Source organism: Ochotona princeps, chromosome 20, assembly GCF_030435755.1.
Source record: "Ochotona princeps isolate mOchPri1 chromosome 20, mOchPri1.hap1, whole genome shotgun sequence".
Classification (NCBI taxonomy): domain Eukaryota; kingdom Metazoa; phylum Chordata; class Mammalia; order Lagomorpha; family Ochotonidae; genus Ochotona; species Ochotona princeps.
In genome coordinates this window covers 3,294,143-3,321,683 of record NC_080851.1, presented here as the reverse complement: position 1 = coordinate 3,321,683, position 27,541 = coordinate 3,294,143, and the positions used below count along the sequence as shown (strand labels likewise).

At 58.7% G+C, this 27,541-nt stretch overlaps 2 protein-coding genes across 2 annotated transcripts; one reads left to right on the top strand and one right to left on the bottom strand.

Annotated features, from left to right (window-relative positions):
- The first annotated feature begins 10,466 nt into the window (after positions 1–10,466).
- On the top strand, positions 10,467–13,866 carry IGFBP1 (insulin like growth factor binding protein 1). Its single transcript, XM_058678279.1, has 4 exons — positions 10,467–10,818; positions 11,820–11,983; positions 13,301–13,429; positions 13,750–13,866. The coding sequence occupies exons 1-4, from the start codon at positions 10,467–10,469 to the stop codon at positions 13,864–13,866; spliced, it is 762 nt and encodes a 253-aa protein (XP_058534262.1).
- Positions 13,867–19,475: 5,609 nt separating this feature from the next.
- IGFBP3 (insulin like growth factor binding protein 3) lies at positions 19,476–26,647 on the bottom strand. The gene is made up of 5 exons (XM_004582495.3): positions 26,117–26,647; positions 22,759–22,985; positions 22,506–22,625; positions 21,243–21,378; positions 19,476–20,556 (listed from the first exon to the last, which is right to left on the bottom strand). Exons 1-4 carry the CDS (start codon positions 26,523–26,525, stop codon positions 21,253–21,255), a joined length of 882 nt encoding a protein of 293 aa, XP_004582552.2. The 5' UTR covers positions 26,526–26,647; the 3' UTR covers positions 19,476–20,556; positions 21,243–21,252.
- Positions 26,648–27,541: the final 894 nt, after the last annotated feature.

The following is a 27,541-nucleotide window of genomic DNA, read 5'->3' as shown; positions in this document are numbered from 1 at the left end:
TGTGGCTGCCAATGAGACGGTTTGATCACAGGAGCCTTCGCCATGGGACATTGGCAGCTCCTACCGTCCTGGTCCCCGAGCCATGTTCAGTAGCTGCGATGTGTGACTCCGGCATGTGTGTGGAAATGGGGTCTTCATTTTAGTTGGAAAGATTATTGTAATGGAGACTAGAAGGAATAAGTGCTTAGACTTCTTGGAGCTCTAGAGACACCATACAGCCAAAAATGCGTTTCTCCTGCACATAGGTTGTTAAGTGTGATTTCTGCCAAATACAAGGGTCTGTACACATCTTGAAGGTAAGGAAGTGCTTCCTCCCACAAATAGCACAAATGAGAGCCATCCAGCTCCAAGCAGGCACCTGGGCCCGCCGCAGGGCCACTGCCCATTCGTCCTCCCAAGATGTCCCTGCCTCGGAGCCCAGCTGCTCCCCTCACCTGGGCTGGTAGCACCAATGGCAGTCACACAGCGTCCCTGTCTCCCTGTCCTCAACTCACAGCGTCCCGGCTCCTGTCCCCATGACTCCAATTCCTACATGAGCCCAGAGAACCACATGCTGTCACGTACGTTAATGTACCAGGGACAACTACCTGGTCAGTTGAACAAATAAAAGGACATTTGAGGTACACTAAGAGATCATCTCAAACTCCCAGGAAGTCCTTGTTCACCTGACACCTCTCTCCGAGTGCCTGCTCCCCCTCCACCCCTGCCCCGACGCTCTCCCAACTTGAATCTCTTTGGAAAACGTCTGAGACAGAACCCACCAAGCCTTGATGCAGTCTTCCAGAACAGTTCTCACAGGAAGTTTATTTTCACAGATTGGGTTACTCTGAACAATTTACCTCTGCTGTGCAGTCATAGTTTTGGCACTTCCTTATATTCCTACTTGAAGGATAAACATTTGTCATTTAGTAAGTCTGACAGTTTTATAATCTGATAATTCAAAACTTCCACCAAAAGAAAGGAAACAACTTCAAGTCCATCTGTGCAGTGTGGGGCTGGCAGGTGCTTGGAGGGCCAGCGGCCCCAGCCTGGGCACTCTCCTCCAATGCAGCCTGAGGCATCCTCTGGGGCTGACTCGCCTGGCCACAGCACCCCCACCCCAGCTGCTTGCAGCCTGGCAGGAGGGCAGATCTCCTCTGGAGCTTGGTGTCGGGGTGGTGGTGCTGGTGTGGAGACAGTGGGGGCCATGTGGCTGCATGTGCCCGCTGGGAGCATCAGCCGAGCCAGGCCGAGCTGCAGAATGCTGGCGCAGCAGCACTGGGCAGACAGCCACGGGCCTCTCTCTGTGCTCAGCAGGGCCCAGCATGTGGTTAGCCCCACCAGTGCCAGGGCATGGGTTTCCTCAGGCACCAGCCACCTTCCTGCCCTTAGGGACCTGAACTTCGAAGGAGGGACCTGGAGTGACCTGTCCACTTGGCGGACAGAGAGGAGCCAGCATACCAGTTGTCCTCACAGTTATCTAAGAAAACCTAGGCCGGGCCACAGGGATGTCCCCGAGGGCAAAGCCTCGCTGCTGGCTTCTGTGACCTCGGGGGGCTCCCCCCTGCTATCAGGGAGCAGTCTTCGCACCCCTGGCCGGGGCCCAGGCGTTCACTCCACCTCCACGGTGAGCTCATGCTGCACGGCCTCCTCGATGTCCTGCAGCAGGCGCGTCTCCCACTGCCTCACTCGCTCCATCTGCACACAGGAGAGGCACCTCTGTCTTCCCTGAAGGCAGGCTGGGTCCTGGTGCCTCAAGCCTGTGATCCTCACCCAGGTGTAGCCACCAGGGAGAGGAAGTGCCCATCCAGCCAGGAGGCAGTCCTCCCCAATGTTCGCAGGGCTGCAGGACAGAGCAACTCCTGCTTGGTGGGGGAGGGGTGGCAGTCCCCGGCAGCATAGGTGATCAGAAGCTTTGTGGAGTGCAGGTGGGTCAGCTCTAGCCAGAGGCCATGCTGCCGTCACCTCGGAGCCCAGGATCAGAGACACAGCCTGCTGGGAAGCGGCAGGAAAAAGCCAGGGCACCGCCTAGCCTAGACTTTTCTGCCTCCCACCCGGGAGGTGGCTCCCAGGATTTCTGTAACAGACGGGGCTGTGACAGGAGCTGGGCTATTCCCACGTGCTGCCCTGCCCCCACCACTGAGCACGGGCAGCAGAGGCCAGGAGCAGCCGGGGACCCCAGGGCCGGCTCTCTGAGGGCAATGCTGAGCACCTGAGCTCATTTGAGCGGAGCCATTTCAGGTGGGGAAACCTTGACTTTAAGGCAGTGGGGCCTGGGGCAGCCCGTGTGGCTTCCCCTGCAGTGTGGTGGCACTATCTGCTGGACCACAGGACCACGGCGGTGGCAGCCATTGGAGGCAGGTGCTGAGAACCCATATCTGGGGCAGTGTCACTCCCCGACCATCTCAGGAACCCTGTTCCCCTCAAGGAAGTGGGGGGTAGGGCCTACCGCAGCAGCCCGTCCTGGCAGGTGGCGTCTACTCCTTTTGGCAGTGTTGGGAATCCCAGGCAGGCCTGTGTTGCCCAGCCAGTTCCTTGCTTGCGGCACTCCTGGCTGCTGCAGCTGAACCTCAGGGACCGACGTGCCCGGCTCTTCCCCTGGAGCAGAGAGATCTGAGGGGGCCCCTGAGGGCTGGCTGGATGCTCGGATGGTGGACAGCCGCCGCCTCCTCCTAGCAGTGGCCACGGGGCTGACCCCTGCTGGGTGGGACTCCAGGTCCTGGGAGGTGAGCACAGGCTCCAGGGACTCACTGAGGCAGGAGGCCCTGCCTTGGGACGGAGGGCTGCAGCCCAGGACCGGCCCCGCAGGGGTGCTGTGTGTAACGGGCTGTCTGGCAGGTGGGCTCATCTCTGGAGAAGGGCTCAGGGCTGGAACCTACAGGGTGAAGCAGCAGACCAGGGTATAAGAGAGGGCAGGGAGCCAACTGGGGCACCCCTGGGAGCAGCTGAGCACCCCTGAGGACAAACACCTGTGGTGCCAACATGGATCCCAGTACCAGGGGCCTCAGGGTGCTCAGAGCTGGTTACAAAGTCATCATCAGGGCGGTCAGCATGGGCCCTCACCTGGCACGGCATGGCACCTGCCCAACCTGTGCCGGGGTTTCCCCAGGTCGCCACTGCCCCTGGCTGAGACTCCGGGGAGCAGGATGGCCACCTGAACCCTCCACTGCACTGTCTCAACAGAACACCCCTGCCCCAAACCCTGCTGAAGTCCTGGCCAGGCCTGGGGTATGCTCTCCAGGCCTTGGAGGTAGAGTTTGGCTGGCCAGGTCATCATGTAGGGGTTCTAAGCCAAGTCATGGAGGACCCCAGGGTGCCTGTGTGGTCAGCCCCTGCAGGAGGGTAGCCAGGGCCGAGCTGCAGTCTTGCACCACTGTGGACCTGAGGGGTCCTCACTCTGCCTGAGGCCTGCCTTCCCCAGCACCCTTGCTCCCCAAGGTCCTGCAGCCCAACTGCCTCCTGTTCCAAAGCCTTTCCCTGTTACCTGTGTCCCGGGCTCCATCCTGTTTCTCGACCAGGCAGGGTTAGGGGATGGTGCTGGTGCTACCAGCCCCCAGAGTGCCAAGAAGTACCTGTGTGGCTCCTCCCATGCACGCCGACCGCGCAGGCGCTGGCTCGCCTGTGCTGAGTTTGTCTGATGAGCATGTGGATAAAGGTGCAGGGCAAGCTTGGCTGCCTACATGCGGAGGGCCTCCACCTGGCTGACCCCTCTAGCTGGCCCTGCTCAGGACTGGCAGGCGGTGCTCTGCAGCGGCCCTCAGAGATGGGCAGGAATCAGCACCAAGCTAACCCTTCTGCCAGCCCCTGATCACTGGGGCACCTCACACCTTGACCAGGGCCAGCCACCGCCTGGATGGCTTGCTGTCAGACATATGTCCAGTCTTCAGTGAGTTTGTAGAAAAGCTGTGTTAGCGTGCCTGGGCTTTGAATATTTTTGCCATTGAATTTCATCTTGGCTGCTTTTCTGGAGGACTCTGCTGGTGTTGGGCACCCAGCAGCTGGAGGTCAGAGAGCAGTGTTCACCCCTGCAGTGAAGGGGAAGACGAAGCCCAGGGTGTGTGTGTGGGGGGGGGCAGGGGGGCGTGATGTCCCCAACGTGGTCAGCAGGAGTCCAGGACTGTCTGATCCAAGCGCTCTGTACCCATCTTGATCTCTTATTTATTTATTTTTTTGAGATTTATTTTTATTGGAAAGGCAGATCAGATTTACAGAGAGAAGAGACAGAAAGATCTTCCCATCCACCGGTTCACACCTCAAGTGGCCGCGATGGGCAGAGCCGAGCCAATCTGAAGCCAGGAGCTTCTTCCGAGTTTCCCATGCAGGTGCAGGATCTCAAAGCTTTGAGATTGCTCTCCACAAGCAGGGAGCTGGATGGGAAGTGGAGCAACCAGGACACTGAACCGGCACTCATATAGAATCTGGCTGCATTGAAGATAAGGATTTAGCCACTGAGCTGGGCCCCTGTTCTCTTACATTATAAAAAAGTAAGGCTGCTACTCTGCCCCCTGGGTCCCAGGGAATCCAGCCACTGGCCCTGCCTCTGTGCACAAAGGAGTTTTGGGCAGGCAGGCACAGGCGGCTGCAGCAGGCACTGCAGTGTTCAGCCCAGGTGCCCATAGACCATCCTGACCGCCACTTTGAGGACACGGTCGGAGCCTGAGAGGCTGATTCCTGATGCCTGGGGCTGGCATGTAGGTCCAGAGGGCAGGGGTTTCCTTGGGACCCACCTGCTCTGTCCTGGTGGTGCAGAGTTGCCCAGCTGGGTGATGTGCAGAAAGTATGAATGTGGAAGGTGCTGGGAAGAAGGCTGGCGCCCCTGCTGGGGCTCTGGGAATGGAGCATTCCCAGGCAGTGAGCAGGGGACCACAGGGCCGAGCCAGAGGTTTTACCTATGGAATGCCAGTGCCATGGCCAACCCCCTGAGGGTTATCTTCAGGGGCCCAGCTGGGCACACCGCACACTGCAAGGACATTGAAGAAGTTCCTGTGGACAATTCTATAACGGAAGCAGAGCTTTGCAGCTGGTGATGTGTGTGTGTGTGTGTATAAATGAATGCATAGACTATGGGCAGGATGCGGTAGCATCAGTGACATCCAGCAGGCAAGTTGGGGTGGATTATAAATTCCCTTTCATATGTTTGTAAGAAGGTTGTGATGAGTAAGAGAATTCTAGCCAGGGGAGCTCCCTTGGCATGGTCCATTCCAGGGGAGGCTGACAGAGCAGGGGGGAGAGGCTTGGCCACGTCACCTGCTATGACTGAAGACGGGAAGGGCGAGGCATTGTCACATGGCAGGTGCGTTACAGCACAGCCCCTGGGGCCAGGGCAAGGTGAGACAGGTGCACATGACTGTGTCCCAAGTGCTACATGACCTGGGACAGTGGCCTGCAGAGAGCTCAGGCCACGTCCTGGTGTCTGGAGTCTGTCGGTCTTCTTGGTCATAGCCAAGAGCACTCCGCCCATGGAAATGAGGGTCAGACTTCAAGCAGAGGTGGTGAGCTTGTACTGGTGGGTCTGAGTATAGCAGGGCCAGGTGTGGTGGAAGCTCAGAGCAGAGACAAGGCCTCCCCAGGTGCACGGGACTGGGGACTGAGAACACTGGCTTCAGGCTTGGGGTCGTGTCTGCCTTCCCGTGTCATGGATCTCTAGACGGCTAGGTGGTGGTCCCAGCCTTGGTGGTCCTGACACGCAGTAGTCTGTGCGAGGGACACTCAGGAATGAGCTGAGGCCTGAGGGGAGATCTGTATCCATCCCGGGGTCCTGCAGGTGGCTGGGGTGTGGGCTTCTCCACAGGTGACCCCGTGGCACACAACGGTCTCCTAGGGTGGAGTTCCCAGGGTTCCCCCCCAAGGCCAGCCTGGAGTGGTGTCCTTCAGCAGACATGTGATGCACTCGGGCCCCTGGGGGCTGCCCAGTCTTCCAGAAGCACCTGTTCTCCTGGCTCCCACACCCCTCAAGCCCTCTGTGCTGGAGGACACTCTGAGTGAGTGAGGGACCAGAAGGTGTGGGGAGCCTGTGGTCAGATTCAGAGCCTGGGATCTGCATTTCCACCTGGGTTCCCAGGCAGCCTGAGGCTGGACTGTACCTACACACACATTCCCCATTAACTGAGGACCCAGAGGACCAGGGAACAGCTGTACCCTGAATCTGAGTGCTCGGGGATGGCCTGGCGTTAGTGGCCAGGCCTGTTAACCAGTCTCCTGGGCTCCGGCCCCTGGGCACTGGCTGGGACACCTCTGACTCCCCCTGTTCAGAACCTGGCTTGTTGATGTGACAAGAGCAGGGTGACTTTCCCGCCTTGGAGAGCGTGGGTTTGGGTTGTTTTGGTGCAGTTTGCACAGCGGTGCCCTTCAGCTGCCTGAGAGACAAGGCCAGCCAGTGGGCTTTGCCTGGGTTTACATCATTCCTGTGTTGACCTGAGTGTGGGCAGAACATTTGTGTGTGTGTGTGTCCTCAGGTTAAAAACAATTTCCCCTCCGCAGGGAATTGCATGGTGTTTCCCTTTGAAAGCCCGACTTTGCCCTTGGCCTCTGCGTATTGTTTTCAGAGTGGGGATTGCCCAATCTTCTGGCTGCCTGCTGGGGAATCAGGACGGCACTGCTTGGACAGTTAGGAGCAGTGGGCGAGGGAGGCCCTGCAAGGTGTCACTCCAGCGGTGTGGGTTGCACAGCCCGTCTGTACACACTTGTGCCAGCTGCTGCTGTGTCCCCACCTCCAGGAGGGAAAATTGAGGTGGGCAGGCGTGCAGTACCTCCTTTCCAAGCGTTCCCAGGACCTAGACTAATTCCACGTCCAACGTGTGTTCTAGACCTGTCAGCAAGTGCCACTCTCCTGGTGACCTTTTGGGAAGGGATCTCCCGTCCTCTGCAGACAGAGGGCTCCCAGGTTGGGAGGTGGGGGCTCCCTCCCAGGGTCCTGGGTTAGCTCACTTTGCTGGTGAACAGAATTCCCTGGCTGGCACTGATACCCGGAAAGCCTCACACATGGCACAGCCTTCCCGAACGTGCCCTGTTGCCGGGTGCAGCAGTGCCCTGAACGCCTCACAGCCTGACCTCCCTGAACGTGCCCTGTTGCCGGGTGCAGCAGTGCCCTGAACGCCTCACAGCCTGACCTCCCTGAATGTTGCTTGCAGCCCAGTGCATGCTCATGTTTTTGGCTCCACTTGACGGCAATTGCCCATGTGATCTGGCAAGAGGGGACGAGCCTGGGCAGAATAGGGGTGCTGGGAAGGCCTCCAGCAACTTGGACAGTTGATCCTGGCCCAGGAGCACAGTTGAGTGCTTACAGACCATCAGGTCCCAGCCCCATGCCAGGTGCTCCCAGCTCAGGGGCTCCCCAGTCCCTTGCTATCTGAGTTTGGGGCATCTGTCATGTCCTCTGTGTCCTGGTCCTACTTCCAGCCTGGAGGGGGTAGCAAGCTGCACCCATGCACATACATGTACACACAGGGCACATGGTTGCAAGCATGTGCACTGGGCACTTCATGATGCTAGCCAGTGTGTCCCTGAGTTTGGGGTCAGCCAAGTCCGCTGCGGCCCTGGAAGGCTGTGAGGCTAAGAAGAGTACAGGGCGGGGGTTCTAAGGGGAGGAGGATGAGTGGAAAGGAGTGAGTGACATGGCCATCATCCATTGGGTCCCCGGTCTTTCTGGCTCCCTGCCCACCTGCCCTCCCAGGTCAGCCCTGGCAGCTGCGTTTCTGCCAGTGCCTGGCCACGGACAGATACGCACTCTGTGTATCACATTCGTCACCAGGCTGGATCAGAATCAGCCCGCAGTGGACCATCCACGAGGGAATCATGGCTTGCCTGGGGACTCTGTGGATGACTGCACCGAGCTCCTCGCCACCTTCCCCACACTGTGGCTGCATAAGCTGGAGGGCTGAGCAGTGTGCTCGGCAGGGCAGGCTGTGGGAGGCTGGGGTCCCTGGGCTGAGTCTTGGAGACAAAGCTGTGGGATGTCTGTAAGAAACTAAGGTCTGCGGGATGAGGATGGTGGCCTGGTAGGCCTGCAAGCTACACAGTGCATGGGAGATAGAGTCCCAGAAACATGGAAGCAATGATGGCTGTTTCCTGTGAACAGGGAGGGCAGGGGGATGTTCACGCAGGAAAATGAATGGGGGTGGTAGGGCCAGGGCTAGGGTCAGGGCTCTGAGTCACTAATGCAGAGGGACAGCCTGCCTGCCCGCCCACCTGGGCCTGGAGGAAGGGCCCGGCTCTACTTGTGTTGGCGCACGCATGCTTGTTTGCTGTTGCTATGAGGCAAGCCATGGAAACATCGGGGACATCGATCCTGAGGAAAAGAACTTCACTACGTGCAGCCTGACCATCCACAGAGAGAGGGGAGGGCCATGCTGGGTGGGCGCTGGGCAGGGGTGCGCCTGGGCCAGCTGTTCAGGCTCACAAACTAGTAGGTAGGTGCCAAGGATCTAGAAGGATTTTCTCTAGGCACGCCATGAAACAGATGTCAGCCAAGGACATGGGCTGCCAGTCAAGGGCCATGGCTCGTTTTGGAAATGAACTGCTTAGGCACCTGCAGAAAAGTGTCAACTTTGACTCAACAGTTGGGGCAAGTGATTGGTGCAGCAGTCAAATCGCCACTTGTGAAGCTGGCATCCCCTGGGGAGTCGTTGGGGACGGTCCTGGCTCCTTTTCCACACTAGTGTCCAGCTTGGGCAGCAGTGGTGATGGCTCAGGGGCCCAACATTGAGGTCTAGTGTCCTGGCTTCAGGCTGGCTGGCCTTGGCTGTTGAGGGTACCTGCAAAGGAAGCCAACTGGTGAGATTCTCTGCTTCACTGCCTTTTACACACAATGAAAATAAATATTTAGAACTGAAAGGTTCCAGCTCATGGGTCAGTTTTTCAAAAGAAACTGAGGGCAAACTTGGCCAGGCACTTCAGGCTGTGGTGAATGCGCAGAGGGGACGCCAGGCCCGGGTCACCCTTACTCATGGAGACTTTGCAGCAGGGACAAAAGCCAGAACAGCAGATCTGGTTCCTTCCCTGAGGCCCAGGAGCCAGCCAAGTGACCAAGAGGGGATAGGGTGCCATCCTGCTTGGCTGTCTTACATAGGGCATTGGGGCCGCTGGGAAGACAAATGGCCTATTCCCTGGTCACCTTCTGGTCCACTGGGAAGACAAGTGGCCTATTCCCTGGTCACCTTCTGGTCCACTGGGAAGACAAGTGGCCTATTCCCTGGTCACATTCTGGTCTCCTGGGAAGACAAGTGTCCTATCCCCTGGTCACCTTCTGGTCTATTGGGAGGACAAGTAGCCTATTCCCTGGTCTATTGGGAGGACAAGTGGCCTGTTCCCTGGTTATCTGCTGGCTAGACGTTGCCCTCAGGCTCCAGGGCTCAGTTCTTAGGCTGCTCAACACGCTTGTCATGGTCACACACACAGCCCCTTATCTCTGCTTTACCAACACATGGGCACGTTCTGTCCCTCCTGCTGGTACCTAACCTGAACTCTGAGGTCCTGCCTGTCCCCCAGCCCTGACTCAGAGTCTTCTCCCCAGGGGCCCCCCTCCTCCATTCTGCAAACTGCAGTAGTCCTCACCTGGTTGTGGCTTCGACTCCCAAACCACAGAGGTCACTGCTGCCACTTGCAGGAGCCTGGTTCTGGAAGGGGTGCTGGGGCTGGTGTCTTCCAGGGGGCACAGCCTCCTCTGGCTGGTGATGGAGATGTGCAGGTGTTCATTATTTAGAGTTTCCCCCACTACAGAGGGAGGCATCTCCCGTGGGCTCATAGGTGCAGGGTGTGGGGGCAGGTGGGAGGGGTGTGTGAGTCCTGGCCATGTCCTGCCTCCTGGGCCAAAGAGGTGTCCCCAAGATCGCAGGCCTGGGCTGGGTTGTGGGGCCAGAGATGAAGGAGCTGGGAGGACCTGTGTGGTTTGGGGGTGGGGGTGACACAGGCAAGGCGTAGGGCAGCTCTCCTGGGAAGCCACCACGGCTGTGGCCTGCATAGTTCAGATTTTGTCTGTGAATTGGGTTCTTCTTATTGCCCAAGAAGTGGGAATTGGACTGAAGGAGGGAGTCTTGACGTATGACTGCCGCTCATGGAACTGATGGGTGGCTCCTGGGAGATGCAGAGAGCAGGGCCTGGGCTGGTCCCTGGGGACGCCCCAGGAGCATGTGGGGGCCAGTGGGGGGCGGAAGCACTGGAACAACAACACAAACCACCCCTGCTGGACCTGGTGCTCGTCACTACAAGTGGACTTTAGCTCCAGCAGGACCCTGCCATGACAGGACAAACAGTGTGACAACAACCAATCACCGCCTCACCTGTGTTGGCCCAGGGCTCTGGGCCCACGAGAAAAACAAACTTATTTTGAACACTGAGCTCCCAGCGTATCGTGCTGCTAATCATTAACCTCCCCGAGGCGCGCCCTGAGTCCTTTAAAAGGCACACACAGCACACAGCAGCATCAGCTCCTGCTCCTCCACTACTGGGTCAAGAGCATCCACCAACTGAGACAGCCGTCCCTCCCAGAGATGCCTGAGAGTGCTTTGGCCCGTCCCTGGCCGTTCCTGCTGCTGGCCATCCAGGTTGCCAGTGCCATCAGCGCCTCCCAGCCATGGCACTGCGCGCCCTGCTCTGCCGAGAAGCTCGCGCTCTGCCCGCCTCTGCCCGCCTCGTGCCCTGAGGTCTCCCGGCCGGCTGGCTGTGGCTGCTGCCCCATGTGCGCCCTGCCGCTGGGTGCTGCCTGTGGTGTGGCCACTGCACGCTGTGCCCGGGGTCTGAGCTGCCGAGCCCTGCCTGGGGAGCCCAGGCCGCTGCACGCACTCACTCGTGGCCAGGGCAGCTGTGTGCTGGACTCCTCTGCATCCGATGCTGAGACATCAGGTACTGCAGCCTCCGGTTCCCAGGTCCCCTTGCCTGGGATAGAGGGTCCTTGTGAGGCCTCCCAGGTCTTATCCCAAGCCCCCCTGTGGGAGGAGCGCAGACAGCCTGGGCCAGCCCTTGCTGCAGGAGCGGGAGCCAGGGAAAAGCACTCCTGCAAGGGAGGAGGGTAAAGGGGCCCCAGGCCACCCAGCTGAGTGCCGAGCTAGTGGGTGCCTGCACCTGCTGTACAGAGGAGTCAGGGGATGGGCCGACACCTCTGGGAGGGCTGGGCCCCCTCCCAGCTGGGCCTGGGTGCCTGGGAAGGCCTGGGATGGGAGCCGCTGGTGTCCCCACCCCTGGTCTCCCACGGTGAGTACTTGGAGCCGGCTTTGTCATATAAGTGCTGGGATACGGTATCTGCTACGCAGATGTTTACAGAACATAATGTGAATGTGGGGGGAAAAGCTCCACTCTGTTCATCACTGTGGACAAACAACGTTTGAAGCTGTTTGTGGCCTCCAAGGGTGGGCCCACTGGGTCCTTTCCTGGACTGTGGCTGGGGTTTGTTTGTGGTGGGAAGTGGGGACAGGCAAGCACTGCCCGCTTCCCGCTCTGTGGTGGCTCCTGGTTCCCATTGGGGCCCTCTCAGTCCCGCATGTGGCTCTGATCTGATGCCAGTGCCCCCTGGCCGCCAGCGGTGTCATGTCCAAGAAGCGGTGGTGGGGGCTTCCTGCAGACCCACAGCGGCCCTCGAGCGGTCTGTCTTTCCTGGGCTCTGAGAGCTGTTCCTGGGACCCTCCCTGCCAGCTGTGTGCCTGTTGCTAATGTCTCCCGCAGTGGCCAGGCCAGTTGAGGGTCCAAGGCAGCCATCGTGGGGTCAGTCCTGGGCCAGAGCTGCAGAGGCACTGCCTTCCGAGATAGCAGTGGAAGCTCCTCCCTGGGGTCATGGGTGAAGCCCAGTGCAGGGGGCCATCCTGAGGCAGGGGATGTGCAGGGCTCACTCTGCGGCGTCTCCTCCCCAGCGGCCCCTGCACCCTGGGACAGCATGGAGATGACAGAGGAGCAGCTGCTGGAGCGTTTCCACCTCACGACCCCCTCAGGCGAGGACCAGGCCGCCCTCTGGAACACCGTCAGCACGTTTAGGAGCCCTGGGGCCGCCGGGGCCGCCGATGGCAAGCGGTGGAAGGTGAGATCTGTGAGCAGCTGGGGCGGAAGGGGCCTGATGCCCACTCGCTGGACTTAATACTCGTCTTCCTCACACGCACACTCCCGTGTGCACACGCACACACCACAGGCTAGCCGACCCCCCGACTTAGCTTACTCAGTCTGTTGTGCAGCCCTGGCAGGTCACTTGCCATCTCTGAGCTGGGCCCTGGTGTTGGCCTGCAGCCCCAAGGAGCCCTGCATGTCGCTGCCCCAACCTGGGGCCCACTGTGGCCCCTGCCCTTGGTGACGCATGGACACCATAAATGTACTCTCTCAGACATTAAAAAATTATTTTACTTTTATTGGAAAGACAGAATTACAAAGAGAAGGACACACACACACATACTCAAAGAGAGGGAAAGAGAGAGAATCTTCCGTTTACTGGTTCACTCTCTAAGTGGCTACAGTGGGTGAACTGGGCTGATCTGAAGCCAGGAGCCAGGAGCCTCCCTTGGGTCTCCCACTTGAGTGCAGGGTCCCAAAGAGTTATGGCATTCTTTGCTGCTTTCCCAGGTCATAAGCAGGGAACTGGATCAGAAGTGGAGCAGCCAGAACTTGAACCGACACCCATAGGGGATGCTGGCACCGCAGGTGGAATCCTAGCCTATCATGCCACTGCACCAGCACCCTCTCTCAGACATTTTAAAGGACAAGTCTCTGTGGCATCAAATATATACCCTTAGTTTGCAATGGACTGTTGTCACCATCTCTAGAACCTTTCATCTTTCCAAGCTTCAACTCTTGAATCCTTGTGGCCAGACTGGCTGGTTTCAATGCTGCCACTTGAGGGCGACAGAGAACCAAAGTTGGAGCTGCAGGCATTTCCCCTGGCCATGCAGCCAGGCCTTCTCAGACCTCCACGTGGAAAGGAGGGAGGAGTGAGGGGCACCATGTGGCACTCTGCAGAGGACGCTTGCTCAGAGCCTGGCAGGCTCTGGCCAGGAGTTTCTCCCTCAGAGAGCCAGCACTGCTGGGAGGATGGGTGACTCTGCTGAGTTGGGGGCAGGTGCAGTGGGAGGTCCTGGAATTGGCCAGGCTCGTGCCAGGGGCTTGGACGATGCCCAGAGAGGGAGCCAATGGCGTCCCTCCCACTTGTCATAGCTAAGACAGAGCCCGGTCACCCCCACTCTGCCGCTGGCTCAGCAAGTGCAGGACAGGCACTTTGGGGTGCAGGGCTGTGGCTGGCTGGGGTAGCGGGGCGTGGTTGCTCCTGCCACAAAACCCAGGTCATAGTTGCTCTTCTGGGCCGCGGCCCGCTTCCTCCTGTCCTTTGTCCTAACGGGGGTTCCTGTTTCAGGGGCCGTGCCAGAGGGAGCTCTACAGGGTGCTGGAGCAATTAACCAAGGCGCGGCAGGAAGCAGGGGAAGAAATCTACAAGTTTTATCTGCCCAATTGCAACAAGAGTGGATTTTTTCACAGCAAACAGGTGGGTGGCCTTGTGGACAGGTAGTGGTACCCTAGTCCTCCTATGTGGGACAGCCAGGGTTGCCCATGTTCCGGTAAAGCCATGTCCACCCCCTCTTGGGGCCCTGCAGTGGGGATGAGGGACCCCTTTGTCCTCCTGGTGATTCCCCCATTTCCCTCCCTCCGTGAGGGGAGAGGACACACGCTCTATGACCTGATGCTGTCAGCGGGTCCCCAGGCCTGAGCACCCCAGAGTCACTCCTGAGGGGCTGGCCACTGCCTCTGCTTCCCACTCGGCCCCGGCCAGGGCTGCTCCTGACCTGCGCCATCCTCTCTTGGCAGTGTGAGGCGTCCCTGGACGGGGAGCCCGGGCTCTGCTGGTGCGTCTACCCGTGGAATGGGAAGAGAATTTCGAGGGTCCCGGCCGTCAGAGGGGACCCCAGCTGCCCCCAGCACTGAAGATATGTAGCCTGCGTTCTGTCACTATTTAGGTCTGTGGTGTATTTGTCCTCTAGAACACACACACTTGATAAATATATATATATATATATTTGCGCATGTATATATATATGGAGCAACTTTTTATACTCCACTCGGTGTATTAAGGCTGCTAGTTTATTTATTCTCTGTAAGTTTATTTTTTCTACACAGTAACCTTGGCTGTTCTAACTTATACAAGTGTATCAGGAAGTGTCTTAGCACATGCGTGTAAATACTTGGGCTTTGAGGGTGGGAAAGCACGTGACCAGAGTGTGAGGCCAGAGTGCCCACATGGCATCAGGGGAGCTGAGATGCTGGCTCCGTGATCAGGGCTGTGTGCACCTGTGTGCCCTGCAGGATGCCCACACGTGGCCCGTTTGGAATAAACACCCTCATTGTCACTGTCAACAGTGAAGTGTGTGTGGTCTGTTGCCCTGCCTCTCCTGCACCCTGACTCTACCTGCGCACTTTCTGGCTTTGGTGATGTTGGCCCCTCTCTTGTTGTGGGCTCCCTCTCTTGCCCCCAAGCCAGGACTGGCAATCCCTTCTGCTTGGAGCCAGCCCTTTCCTGGGGCCCCCTGCAGCCTGCCAGTGGGCCTGCTGACTGAGTGCCCCAGGAGGATTCTGCTCCTTCACACCCGCCTCCCTCCAGCCCAGCCCTCTTCCTCCTCCTCCCAGCACAGGCCAGCTCATCCCTAGTCACGTGTGTGCCCGTGACTGAGCACCACAGCTCTCTGTCACGGCCCTTCCCCTCCGCCATCACTGTGGTCTCAGGGGTCTGGTTGGCTCCTCCTTTCTACAAAGCCCCACTCTGGCACTTCCCTGGTGACACCCCGCTGATTGGACCCCCGAGGTACCCTGCTCTCGCCTTGCTGGTGAGACGTGCGGGCATCAGAAAGGCACATGTATCCAGCTGACACACATGTCAACCACCACAACCAATGGAGACAGTCACAGCTGAAGAATAATTGATAGGCAAGAGAGGGTGGAGCTAAAACCAGAGGAAATGGGGAAGAAACAAGGAGTAAAGCCACAAACAGAACATTCACAAACACACTGGATTTTAACAAAATCTAACTGCACCACCTGAAAGAGGTTCTCCGAACAGGTGTCACGAGCAATTAGATTCACAGCTCCTCCGCCTTCGGGAGTCCCGCTGAAAGACTCCGCTCCAGAGGCCCATGCCGTGCCATGCAACGGAAGAAAGCAGGGTTAGCTATCTCAGCCCCACACAGAGCAGCCGCAGACCAAGGAAAGTGACTGGCCTTGAAGAAAATATCCCATGACAAAGCAAATGTCAATGAAAACAACACAACAGCCCCAGCCCCGGGACACCAAGGTAAAGGTAGGCAGGACGCTAGAACTGGTGCAGCCCCAGTCTCACAGGAGGGGCCGGCCTCTGTGTCAGCCGCCAGCAGGTGCAGCAGCCCGCCAGTGGCCTGGAGCTGGTGGGCTTCCCCAGCTCCTGCACCCAGCCACATTCTGCCATGCGCCCCTGGGTGTTCCTTCTCAGACTGCAGCAGGTCCACCAGGCCCACCAGGGTTAGCACCAGAACCTTCGCACGGGCTTGCTCTGAGACGACATGGAACTTCCACTGGAAGTCAAAGAGAGATAGCTAGGAAATCCCGGGATAGCTGGGGGCCAGACACTGTGCTTGTAAAGACAACTCTTGAGACAAATGATGACAGGTTTTCAGTGAAATGAAAACTGAGTTTCCCCAATTCGTGGATGCAGTTGAAGCAGTGTTCACTGGGGATTTGTGATACCGAGTGCAGGTAGTGATACTGGCGGGGCTGGCATGGAATTTACATGAAGCCTCTGTCTGTGATGCCGGCATCCCATATGGGTGCCAGTTTACATCCCGACCACTCCACTTCTGATCCAGCTCCCTGCTAATGCCCTGGGAAAGGAGGATGGCTCAACTGACTGGGTCCCTGCATCTGTATGGGATATTTGGGTGATGTTGCTGACTTCTGTCTGGTCCAGTCCTGGCTGCTCCCATGGATGGAAGATCTCTCTCTCTCTCTCTCTCTCTCTCTCTCTAACTCTGTCTTTCAAATGATTTCTTTTAAATGAGAAATATCTAAAAGCAGCAATGTCAGCGTCTGCCCAGAAAACTACAGAATGAAGAGCAATTTTAGCCAATCTGGAAAAGAGATGGAATTAATAAAATGCGAATCAAGGAAGTCTCAACCATAGCAGAGAGCTGATGCAACAAGCCTGGTTCTTTGGAAAGATCCGTAGCTTAGGGGCTAAAGTCAAGGCAGACAAGGCACATTTACCAACATCAGAAACGAAGGGGCCGCTGCTGGCTGCCCCACTGAGAAGGAGGGTATGGCTAGCTGGTTTGTGGGGTATCTAGCTGTTTTCTTTGGGGCTATGGCTAGCTAGGGTGTGGGGCATCTCTAGCTAGTTCATAGTGGCCTCGCAGGGCAAGGCCATGGGCTTCGGCCCCTGTGAGTCCCACTTGAGGTCAGAGGATGGGAGTTCCCGCTCCTATACGTTTCCTTAATGTTTTCACAGTGTTGAGTTTTGTAAAGTGCTTTTGCTGTTTCCATTAAGACACAAGCCTTCCTCTTCTTTGTGAATGTGATCGATTCTTTTAGCACTGAGTTGCCTCCCGAGCCAGGCATGCAGGCCAGCGGCCTGAGCAGGGCTGGGGTGCCTCTGTTCCTGCTGTGGGCTTTGCATTGCCCATGTGTCTGTGTGGATGAGCAAGCACAGGCCTGGGCATGCTCTGTGTGCCCTGGGGCTGCGCGTTGCCTGGTTCTGCAGGGTAACCTGGGGTACGTCCTTTCTCTTCAAAACTTCCACAATGTTCATGTTGGCCGGGTTGAGTGGTCTCTTATCCCTGCGAGGACTCCTCAGACACCAGGGGGTGGTGTTTGCTTTGTGAGAATATTCTAGACTCCTCTCCCACCTGTCTCATTTGCAAGGTCTGCAGCCTTGCTCTTGGAAGTCACCTGCTCTGAGATGTGACCCTGGGCGCTGGCGGAGCTGGGGGCCTGCGCCTTCTCCAGCAGCTCTCTAGCCTCCACAGCCCGGGTGCTTGGTTCTTGGAGGCGGTGCCGTGGGCCTGGTGCGGCCTCTGTGTGCAGCTTAAGTCTCCTTCACCCTTGGATCTCTGCCTACTGTGGATCCTAGCGTGTGTGTCCTTTTTCCTCATGGAGGGGTCCCGGGGTGTTTGTTCTCCAATGTCATTCTTGCTTGCCCCCATTATCCTAAGGAGAGCTATCTAGGGAGTTGTAGCAAAAAAAAAATTTTTTTTTTCATCTGTTTGAAAGGCAGAACAGAAGACAGCGAGAACTGTAGCTGCTGTTTATGGTTCACTCCCTAGAGGCTGTGACAGCCAGGGCTGGGCGAGGCTGAAGCTAGGCGTGCACTGGCAGGCAGCTGGCATCAGGCAGCCAATGAGCTCTGACAAGGGCCTGGGGCATCTTAGCTGCCAAGCCAGACATGCCTGAGGCCTTCGCCATCAAGCCAGCTCATCAGGAGGAAGATTCTAGGTTCCCAGTCCCTCCCTCCCTCTGTGTTCAGTGTCACTAGGGAGTGTGGCTCCAATGGGAACTGCTGCTTCTCCTGGAAAGTTGAACGTTTTAGGATGTTGCTGTGTCCTCACTCCGCGAAGCACGGTCAGCCCGCGCCCAGTGTTCCCCCGCGGCGCGGTTACCTGCGTGCTGGATTCTGGCTCCTTTTCTCAGCTGTGCCTTCGCGTTGCCCGTGGTTGGGTTTCCTCTGCTTCATTCTTCACTGCATTCTCTACCTTTCCTGCATCTGCCCTTAGCAGCATCATCCTTTGTTCTGCGCACTTTGCGTAAATCCTTACTCTTTCAGGTTCCAGTAACTATCACAGCTGCCATATCCCAGGCTGACCAGGTGTCTCTGCAAGGGTGGGGCAGGAGCTAGCCGTGTGTTGGCCACCAAGGGGCCCACTTCCTGCTGGCCTGCGTGGCCGCCCCACTGGCTGCCTCCCAGGCACCCTGGTCCCCCATTCATAGTCATCTTCTGGTCCGATACCCTGCTGTCAATGATGTTGATTTCTGGACTCCTTTTCAGCACCATCTTTGTGAATGCTGGGCATCTCTGCTGCTTAGGTCTTGGGGAGAGCTGGGCTCTGCAGACAGCAATGGCCCTCGTGTCCCAGGCACACAGTGTGACCGCTGCCCCTTGCTGTGGACACTGCTGTTTCCCCTCTGGGACACATATGCTGGCTCCAGGGCTCCGGGCTCCCAGCCTCCTGGTTTCTGCCATCCTACCTGGCCTCTGGCTGGCTCTGCCCTGATCTGCTTGTCTCTCACTCCTCAGCTCCCTCTCTGCTGCTCCAGCCCCTGGGGGAGCCTCAGCAAGGGAACCACATGGGATGGGTCCTTCCCCACTGGCAGTTAGCCCACGGCCTGGCAACCTGTGGTGCACATTTGCTAACGCTGGGCTTGGCCTTGGCTGCGGGTGCAACCTGGCAGGCAGAGGTGGCAGCAGGGTAGCAGGGCATTGCGACTGGGCTTTCAGAGACTCAGAACCGAGGGGTCCAGGCTGTCCTGCCTCTCTCCACCCACCCTTGCATGCACCGAGCTCCTCACCCCGCCCCTGTCCTCGCCTCTCTCCTCCCCCCATGTCCTTTCCCTGTCCATCATCCTACGCTAGGCATCACACATCTAGGGAGATTTGCCAGGAAGAAGCAGTGTTCCAGTCTCTCATACTGTAAGGTGCACTGTCTGCCATCTGCACGTGACCCAACCAAACCCCTGGTACATTTCAACAGGAGTTCAGAGACCTGGAAGCTGGGAGCTGCAGGGGAAGGCCCGGCACCTGGGCAGAGTGTATGAGAGGCTGCGGCAGCTGAGACAGGGTCTCCAAACAGACCCTGGGCCCAGGTCTGGGAGGGCAGGCTGCTCTCCTCCCCTCCCCTCTGCCCCAGGGAGCTCGCTCTGCTGGCTGTCTCCTTTTACCTCCCCAGCCACCATGCCCGCAGCTGACACCTGTAGAATCTTCCACTGCTCACCACAAGTCCCTCTGGGTGACCAGGAAGCAGTCCGAGTACGAGCAGACATGAGTCTGGACTGGCTGTGAGTTCTCAGTGTGCCCTTCGTCCTCTGGCGCCCTGGACAGCAGACAACCTGCCAGGGCCTCTGAGAGGGAGAGTCTGCAACACCTACCTGGTGACTCCCAGGACCCCCTTCCTTCTGCATGCCCACTGCCCCTTTTGGGGGGAAGCACCTGTGGGGGAGTGGGGGGTGAGTGTTTTGCCCGTCCCGGGGGTAGAAGCTGTACCCAGGGTCAGATGGGACGAGTAAGGAAGCAGCCCCAAAGGCCAGAGTGACGGCTGGCATGGTACACCTGCCCACACACTACTTCCTGGAACTGGATGCTCTGGTTGGGCTGCGGCTGCCTGGCTCCCGTGTGCTGGTGGCACGCTAGCAGGGAAGTCTGTCTGGGTACACAAAGTGTCCTGCTGAACACTTCCTTCTCTCCAAGTTATATACAAAGTATACACCTGAACACTTTGCTCTCTCAAAGTTATATACAAAGTATACACCTGAACACTTCGCTCTCTCAAAGACACAGGGGCAATTGAAGATGAAAGTGGGCCTCTGTTTTAACGGTAAAAACTTTATTTACTGTTTATAAATACACTGCAAGACAAACTTTTCAAAAATACTTTTCCCCTCAAACACTTTATTAAAAAAATAAAGAGAAGCTAACGGGTAGGCAGAGTGTCTGGCTACTCGCTGTGTTTCCCAAGGAACGCCACAGCCGCCCAGTAGGGACGGGCTCGCCTCCTTGGTCGTGGGCACAGCTATGTCGTGTAGTGGAGCCTCACCTAGGATGAGCGAGTACAGAGCTGGTTATACTGGGGCTATGCTGCATACAACGCTAGCAGTTGAGTACGAATGCATCTTCTCTGCTTACATGGGTGAGCTACCAAGGAAAGCAATAGAGTGAGCCCCAGCGCCATGGATGGGGCTTTCCCATGCGTGTCCAGAGTCCTCAGGGCGCTGCCCAGGGTGCTGTTCCTCCTGCCTGGCCCATGACTATTGGAGGGGAAGTGGAGCGATTGGGATGCAGCGTAGTCTGCAAGGAGGTGAGCCTCAGGAGCAGGTGCTGTCCTGAGGAGCAGGTGCGTGGCGAGGGCTGTTTTCTGCAGTCATCTGGAGCATGGCGCAGGCACTGGCAGGCCAGCCTGGCTGCCACCTGCCTCTCCCACCACTGGGGCTGTGGCCAGGGCTGTACGGAGCTGCCGGGTGGAGTTCCAGAGGGGTCCTCTGGTTCTTTCAGTCTCTAGGCAGCACAGCCCCTGGAAGCTCAGGGCTGACTTCCTGTGGCCTCGGAGAGGTACGTCAGAGGCTCCGGATGACTGGGGTTCAGGGACTGCCTACTCATCCTAGGGGGTGGTGCCTGGGCCTCATCTTAGGCTCCACTGCTCCTGCACGCATGTGTGTGAGCCAAGCTGCCAAGGGAGGCACGAAGCGCCGGGTGCTGGGGTGGGACCTGAGTGGCCCCGCTGGACTCTGGGGAGAGCGACGCTGCAGGTGCTTCAAGAAGGTTGTGAACTTTGGTTTAAAAAATGAATTCACCACGAAAGAGAAATGCGCTTGGGGGCTGTTGCCAGCTGCGAATGGCTTGCTGGCGGTCTCCTGTGCAAAATCAGGTGTGTCTGAGCTCCGCAAGGACTAGGGGAGAAAGAAAAAGAGACGTGTGAGGCCAGAGGGTGCTGCCTGCTGCTCTGTGGGCTGGGGCCTCCACCTGCACTTGCCACAGAACAGAGAGCCCCCAAAACCTGCTCCCTGGGCTCACGGTCAGAAAGCCACCAGAGATCTGAAGATTGGCTTCCGCTTTGCATGGTCAAAGGCTCCTAACGGTATCGTTTATGCTCACGAAATTCATCTCGATTTGGTTTAGGAAGTTTATCTTGAAAAGATGAAACGAAATATATTTATCCCTCTGCTAACCCCACCCATACTCCCTTGTTTTAAAAATGAGCAGAGTACTGGGTATATCATAGCACAAAGCTTTGCTTTTTCCATTGGAGATTTCAGCAAACTTTTACAATTAACTACACTATTAACTACAGATGAATCAGAAGCTGTTTGGAGCAAAGTGAGCATTTTGAATTCAGAATTAGTCTAAGCAGCACTTCCCTGTGAGGCTGAGCCGGCAGGTGCAGGGCAGAGCGCGGCTGCGTAGAGCCTTGGCCTGGTTCTGAGCAGGCCTCGGTGCTGTGAGTTCATTCCTTGAACCTGGCCTGGGATGCCTCCCATTCGCTCCTGTCGGGGTGTTTTCCTCTGGGTGGTGTGGTTGCCGTTCCCCAGGCCTCGCCCAGCCCTCGCCCCCATGGCTCCCTGGGCGAGGGGCTTACATGGCGGCGTCTACTGGCTCTGCATGCCCAGGCAGTGCACCTCGTCCTTGCCCTTGGAGTCGTAGCCTGGCAGCGGCTGTCCGTACTTGTCCACGCACCAGCAGAAGCCCCGCTTTCTGCCTTTGGAAGGGCGGCACTGTGGGACACAGACGGGGTGGGGATGTGAACCCTGGGGCTGCGGTGACTTGTCTCCCAGGCCCTGGGAGGGCTCTTCCAGCCCAGCTCTGCCAGGAGCAACAGACACCCTGAGACCCCTGCACACATGTGTGTGTGCTGTGTGTGTTGGTGAGGGAGTAAGGGACTGTGTGTGCATGCAGGGTGACTTCTCTGGGCATGTTGAGCTTAGAGGCCCAGGGCGCATGTGTGTCTGGGGGGGTGGTGACCCTCCCAGGAGCACTGAGCCTGCAGGCCCACTCATCGGACGGGGTGAGGACTTGTGCCCACACTGAGGACCTCATGCTGTCGGGCTGGCCTTCCATGCTGGGTCAGTATGGATTTGTCCCAGGAATGATGGAGACAGACTCAGTGTGAACAACAAGGGTTATGAAAGGAGGCCTGGGATCCAGCTGTGGCCTACACAGCAGACATGAGCACACATACAAACACACTTTATACACTTGCACACAAACACACATACATGTACAAACACACACCACATACACGAACACCCACACAAACATGCACACGCATTGCAGCACATGATCAATACATACGCACACCCAGGCACACACACACAGGGTCCGAATTCCAACCCGGGCCCAGGGGAAGCCGGGCAGGGCTGGGGAGGGTGAGTGGCGGCAGCACCAGCCACAGTGCGGTGAGAGAAGCAGGCCTGGTGTCCAAGCGCAGTAGGTGCTGTGGCTGAGGAGGGTGCAAAACACTAGAAAGAGCCAGAAGCCAGGAGCGCAGGGGAGAGCGAAGGACTCTGCAGGGTGGTGGCCTGCCTGGCTGAAGTCATGCCATGCCCCTGGCAATCTGCAGATAAAGAGCTTCTCTGGCCACACAGCTGGCCCTGGCAGGAAGGTACAGGTGTCCAGACGGCTGCTGCCAGGGCCACTGCAGGACACACTCAGCACTCAACAGAGCACGGCCCTGACTGCTGTCCACAGAGGCAGCTCCCCCCCCGCCCCGGGCAAGGCAGGCAGGCACTGGGCTGGATGGTGGTGTGACTAGCACTCCTGGCTTGGGAGGACCAGGTAGGCTTGGTCTGGGAGCTGGACTTACACACACACACACACACACACACACACACACGGCCCATACCTGCTTCTTCTTGTAAAAGCCCTTCTTGTCACAGTTGGGGATGTGGATGCCCCGCGGGCTCAGCACGTTGATGAACTTGAGCTGGTTCAGGGTGTCCTCCATCTCTCGACGACAAGGGCCCTGCGGGACAGGAGGCAGTTCAGCACGGTGGTGGGTGGCCCAGGGCACACAGCAGGGCGCCCTGTCCCTGCTCCTCCGCCACTGGAAGGGGTGTCAGGAGGTGGCGCCCCAGGACAAGAAGAGAAGTGCTCACATATTCAGTCTCACGCTTGGACTCGGAGGAGAAGTTCTGGGTGTCGGTGCTCTGCGACTCGTAGTCGACCTTGTAGCGCTGGCTGTCCTTGGCATGGCCTTTCTTGATGGCGTCCAACTTGCCATGGAGAGGCGGGAACTTGGAGTCAGGCATCCGGTGTGTGCTGGGCAGGGTATGGCCCTCCACAGTCCCTGTGCCGCGGTCCTCCTCGGACTCACTGGCATTTCCTGGAGGTGCAAAAGAGAGACTGAAGCGGGATGCCAACATCAGGCAAACATGCCTTCTGCAAGGTCACAGCCAGGTCCCCTGCGATCCACAACATGTTGGGTGACAACTCCTGGCAGAGCTAACGCGCATGTGCTGTGTGTAGCACAGCACAGCCTCAGCTGCCGGCAACTCCTGGGACAGTTCTAGTGGGCCAGGAGGCAGGCTGCAACTCCTGGGACAGTTCCAGTGGCCAGGAGGCAGGCTGCTTTGGCTTCCAGCGCCAAGAAGCAACACAGGGCTGAGGCTGTAGGCGTGCCACCTGCAGGTCTGGCCCTTCCAACTTGTGCTGGGTATTGGGGTGTCATAATGCACCCCCGAATGCACTCAGCTCTTGTGCATCGACACACATTAAAGGCAAAAGCAGTTTTCTAACAGTTCTACCTCCCGTTTGCATTCATTCCAAAGCTGAAGAGTGGCTCAAAAAGATAAATGTCCTGTGTTTTCTCTGATACGCTGCAGCCAATGCAGAACACACTAGAATGTACAGGAAGGAAAATGTCCCTCCGGAATGTGGTTGAGGTTTTAACCCTGTGTTTGTAGTCCCGTGGAACTCTGGTTTTCACTTGCTGAATATTATAGTTATTGGCTAATGAAACTTGTGACTATAGGTTAGATTGAAACTGTCTTTGCAGAAATTGATGAAGATTGGGAAGGGGAAATCAGGGAGGGAAAAGTGGCTGTCTTTTTGGACCTGTAGCTATAGAACCCATCAACTCTGCTCTCTACACTAATACAAAATGTAAGAGACAAGTCAAAAAGTCCTTGATAATGCTATCCTGTCACATCCGCCCCTACCCTGGCAGCCACCTGTTCTGAGTTCCTTATGAGCAGTGGCCTCCAAATCTGGCGGGAAATCTCCCCCAGCAGGTGGCGGTGGTGAGCCACGGAAAGCTGCAGGCGCCCGCGGTGCCCGGGGAGGAAGCGCTGCCCTGCCACCGCAGCGGTGGGGTTGGCATGGCCGAGCCCTCCACGGCCAGTGTCCCCTTCTGGTTCTCCGTGTCGCCGGGCCCAGCAGTCCTGCCGCGTGTTGGTGGCCCCTTTCCTGAATCTTCATCACGGTGCTCGCAGGGGCACCTTGCTGGGACACGCCTCCCCTGCTCAGGGCTCTGGCTGCTAAGTGCCCCGTGCGGGGAGTGAGTTTGTAGAGCAGAGCGAGCTAGCCAACCGCAGCTAGTGCTGGGAGGGAGAAGGCCCTCCCAGAGACCCCCTTCCCAGGCGCCGTCCAGGCGCCGGTCGCAGACTCCGGCAGGTTCACTGTTCACATGATCAACTGCCAACTTGCAGCTGGATTTCTGCTGAGCTCCTTTCAAGGATGAACCTGCTGCAGCTCTGGGGTCATCCGGTGGGGAGGCAAAGGCCCCATCTGGAGGAGACATCCCAGGGCCTGTGCACCCCACCGAGCTGTGGGAGCCCCTGTCTGCGAGTGGCTGTCACAGGATTCCTCACCCTCTCACTGCACCCCTGCTCAGATGGCCCCGAGGTCTCCATTCTGTCAGGGACAGAGTGCCAGCATCCAGGGGAACTGTTCCCTGACCCCCTGGGGGCACACGGAGGTGATGGCAGCCTGCCCTGTGAGGAGTGCCTCAGCCACCAGCCCCCAGGGAGTTCCCGGGGGTTGCATGCCTCTGTGTGCCCCCAAGTTCCCTCCCCAGGCTCCCTCACGGTGGGGGGGTCTTGGAGAAGTTCCCACTCTCTCTGGATCTTGGGCTTCTGACTCGCAGACCCCTCCCCTCCGCCAAGGCCCGGAGGAGTGTTGTGGCTTCAGGAGCAAAGTTTCCCATGGTGGAGTCCAGCGCCAGAGCAGGCAGTAGGGCCCCTCACTGACAGGGCTTGTTCCTAACTTTTTAATTTTTTCATTTCCAAGAAAGTGCCGGGACGAGGCAGCCGCAAAGAGAATGTAGACATTTCCCAAGAGCCCCAAGCTATTCCTCACACCTTCTTCGGGCTCTTTGCATACTGTCTTATGCAAACCCACCTCAAGCCCAGTGAGGCACGGCCAGCTCTGCAAGCTTCCTGCACGCACCACATTGCGCCCAGTGAGCAACACTGCTCTGCCTGGGCAGTCGGTGTGTGTGCCAGGCTGCAGGCATACCCCTCTCCCAACCAGGGCTTCCTCTGGAATGGAGACACCCTCCCTGCTCCTGCCCTGCCGTGTGTGTGAATCAGCCTGCCAGCCCTGGACCAGCTTGCGGGCAGTCATAGAAACTGAATTGGTTCACCCAGTGAGGCTGACAGTGCTGGCAACTGAGGGACCAGCTGCGGCGCAATCTTGAACTTCTGCCCAGCAGGTCCCGCTGCGGGAAAGTGCCAAACACCCCTACTTTCCCCTTTGTGGGCCCCTCCTTTCTCCCACCTCAGTGAGGGGCGGCTTCCAACGCGCAGCCTCCCACTGAACTCTGCGCAAAGAGGTACACAAAGCGCCGATGCGGGGTACAGGTGAGGCGGCAACAGACGTGGCCAGTGGGGTTTTGAACTATACCCTGAGCTGCCCCTAGCTGACCTGGAGAAGCCGGTTTTTTTTTTTTTTAACTTTAGGATTTTCAACCGCACAGACACTAAGATTCAAATCTCAAGTCCAGCACGCAGTTGGACACGCGGGGCCGCTATCTGCTTGGGAATCCAAGGGCAGCGCGAATGTTCACGTTTTGAAGGCAGGACCCCTCAGCGACAGCGTGCCGAACTCCCTCCCGGCCCCAGCCTGTGCGCCCTTGCTCACTGTCGCCCAGATGTGGGTTTCCGGGTCCATACCAGTGCCCTGCGCAAGGCTGAGGGCACCTGGCCTTCGCTTTGATCGCAGCCTCGGTAACTGTCACTGCACTCCTAAACTCCCAGCCGTTTCACTGAAAGCAATTTGCAAAGGATGAACTTTGCTTAGCGGACAGAGCCCGCCGACGGCCGGCCGCTGGGGGTCCCTGCGGGGCGCCTCCAGCTCTTCAGACCTTAGCTTCTCCACACCAGCCCTCAAGGCAAAGGAAAACGAACGGAATTTCCCGCCGCAACACCGCAACCCCCCTCCCCCGCACTCCTCCAGGCCCAGCCCCGAGCGCTGCCCGCGACAGGGCCAGGCTAGCACACCTGGCCAGTGGCTCACCTGGCGCGGACGGCGCCGGCAGCAGGTGGGGGCGCAGGCGGCCGGCAGCGCTGGCGTTGGCGCAGAACCCGCGGCCGTCCAGCAGGGCATGCAGCGGGCGCGGCTCGCCGGGCTGCGGCTGGCAGCGGAGACCCGAGCCGCAGCGCTCGGTGTAGATGCCGCACGGCTCGCCCTCTTGCAGCGCGCACGTCAGGCAGCAGCCGCAGCCCGGCTCGCGCACCAGCTCGGCGCACGCGGGCGCCGTGGGCGGAGGCGGGCACTGGGCCAGCGCCCTCTCATCGCACGGCTCGCAGCGCACCACGGGGCCCGCGCCCACCGATCCCGCGCCAGCCCGCACCGCCGGCGGCCCGCGGAGCAGCGCCAGCATGATCAACACCGCCGCCCAGAGCGCGGGGCGCGCCCGCTGCATGGCGCTGGCCTCGAGGGCTCGCTGCTCGGCCGGTTGGGGTGCGCGGGGACCGGGAGACGGCACGCGGGGCGAGGCTGCGAGACCAGGGGAAGCAACGGCTGTCTGTGCTCTGAGTCGCCGCGCTCGTGTCTGGGCTGCCGGGGCACAGCGACCGCTATATAAGCAGGGGACTGGCCGAGGACACGCCCCGGAAGGGGGGCGGGCCGGCGCAAGCGGGGCTCCCAGGCCCGCGCCTCGCCCGGTGCCGCGGGGGCCGGGCGCGGGGGCGCGCAGCGCGCTTTCGCCCGGGCACCTGCTTCGCGCGCGCTCTCCCAGCACTTTGTCCACAAGGCGGTCTCCGGGAACTGCTACAGCCCCGGGCCACCTCGCCACCCCCCACTGTCCCACGCCACCCCAGTCACTCCCTGACGGCTGGGTGCCCCATCCTCCCACCCCCGCGCCGCCGCTGCTCCTTCTCCCCACTGCGCTTCAGGGTGAGGTTGCTTCGACGTGGATTAGGGTCGGGAAACTGAACGGTATCTGCTTCGCGGAGTTTTAAAAAATGTAATTCTTTGAGTATGGCAAGCCATTGCGGAGTGTGAACGGCCGGTTGGCAGCGGGGTTTCGGTGAGCCGAGCCCCTGGGGCTTCGGATGTGCCCCGGGGACCAGTGGGCGGTGCAAGAGGCGCGCGTGGCCCCTGCCCCTTTCAGGCCGGCTTCTCGCACCTGCGGGAACCCTGATTCCTCAGCCAGCTCCTGTTAGGGGTGCGGGGTTGGGCTTTTTGGAGCGCGTCGGTGTTTCAGCGCACATTTCCAGCGGGAACCGTGGGGGCACTGCCCAAACACCCATGACGTGGTCGTCCTGAGCGCTGACGCTGCTCCCCCGGCTCTGTGGCCCTGCGCAGCATGCTCTTGGGTGGCGCACGTGGAGTGGCGGTTCTCCCTGTTTGGCGCCGGCCCGCACCCCAACACTGCTCGGGCGCAGTGCTTCCGTGAGGTCTCCGGGCTCGTCTTCGCGCCCCTTTCCGGAGTGGCCG

Coding starts and splice junctions, on each gene's coding strand:
- IGFBP1 (XM_058678279.1), top strand. CDS start 10,467: ATGCCTGAGAGTGCTTTGGCCCGTCCCTGGCCGTTCCTGCTGCTGGCC. Junction 10,819..11,819: donor ATCCGATGCTGAGACATCAG/GTACTGCAGCCT, acceptor TCTCCTCCCCAG/CGGCCCCTGCACCCTGGGAC. Junction 13,430..13,749: donor GATTTTTTCACAGCAAACAG/GTGGGTGGCCTT, acceptor CTCTCTTGGCAG/TGTGAGGCGTCCCTGGACGG.
- IGFBP3 (XM_004582495.3), bottom strand. CDS start 26,525: ATGCAGCGGGCGCGCCCCGCGCTCTGGGCGGCGGTGTTGATCATGCTG. Junction 22,626..22,758: donor CCAAGCGTGAGACTGAATAT/GTGAGCACTTCT, acceptor CCTGTCCCGCAG/GGCCCTTGTCGTCGAGAGAT. Junction 21,379..22,505: donor GCTTTTACAAGAAGAAGCAG/GTATGGGCCGTG, acceptor TGTGTCCCACAG/TGCCGCCCTTCCAAAGGCAG.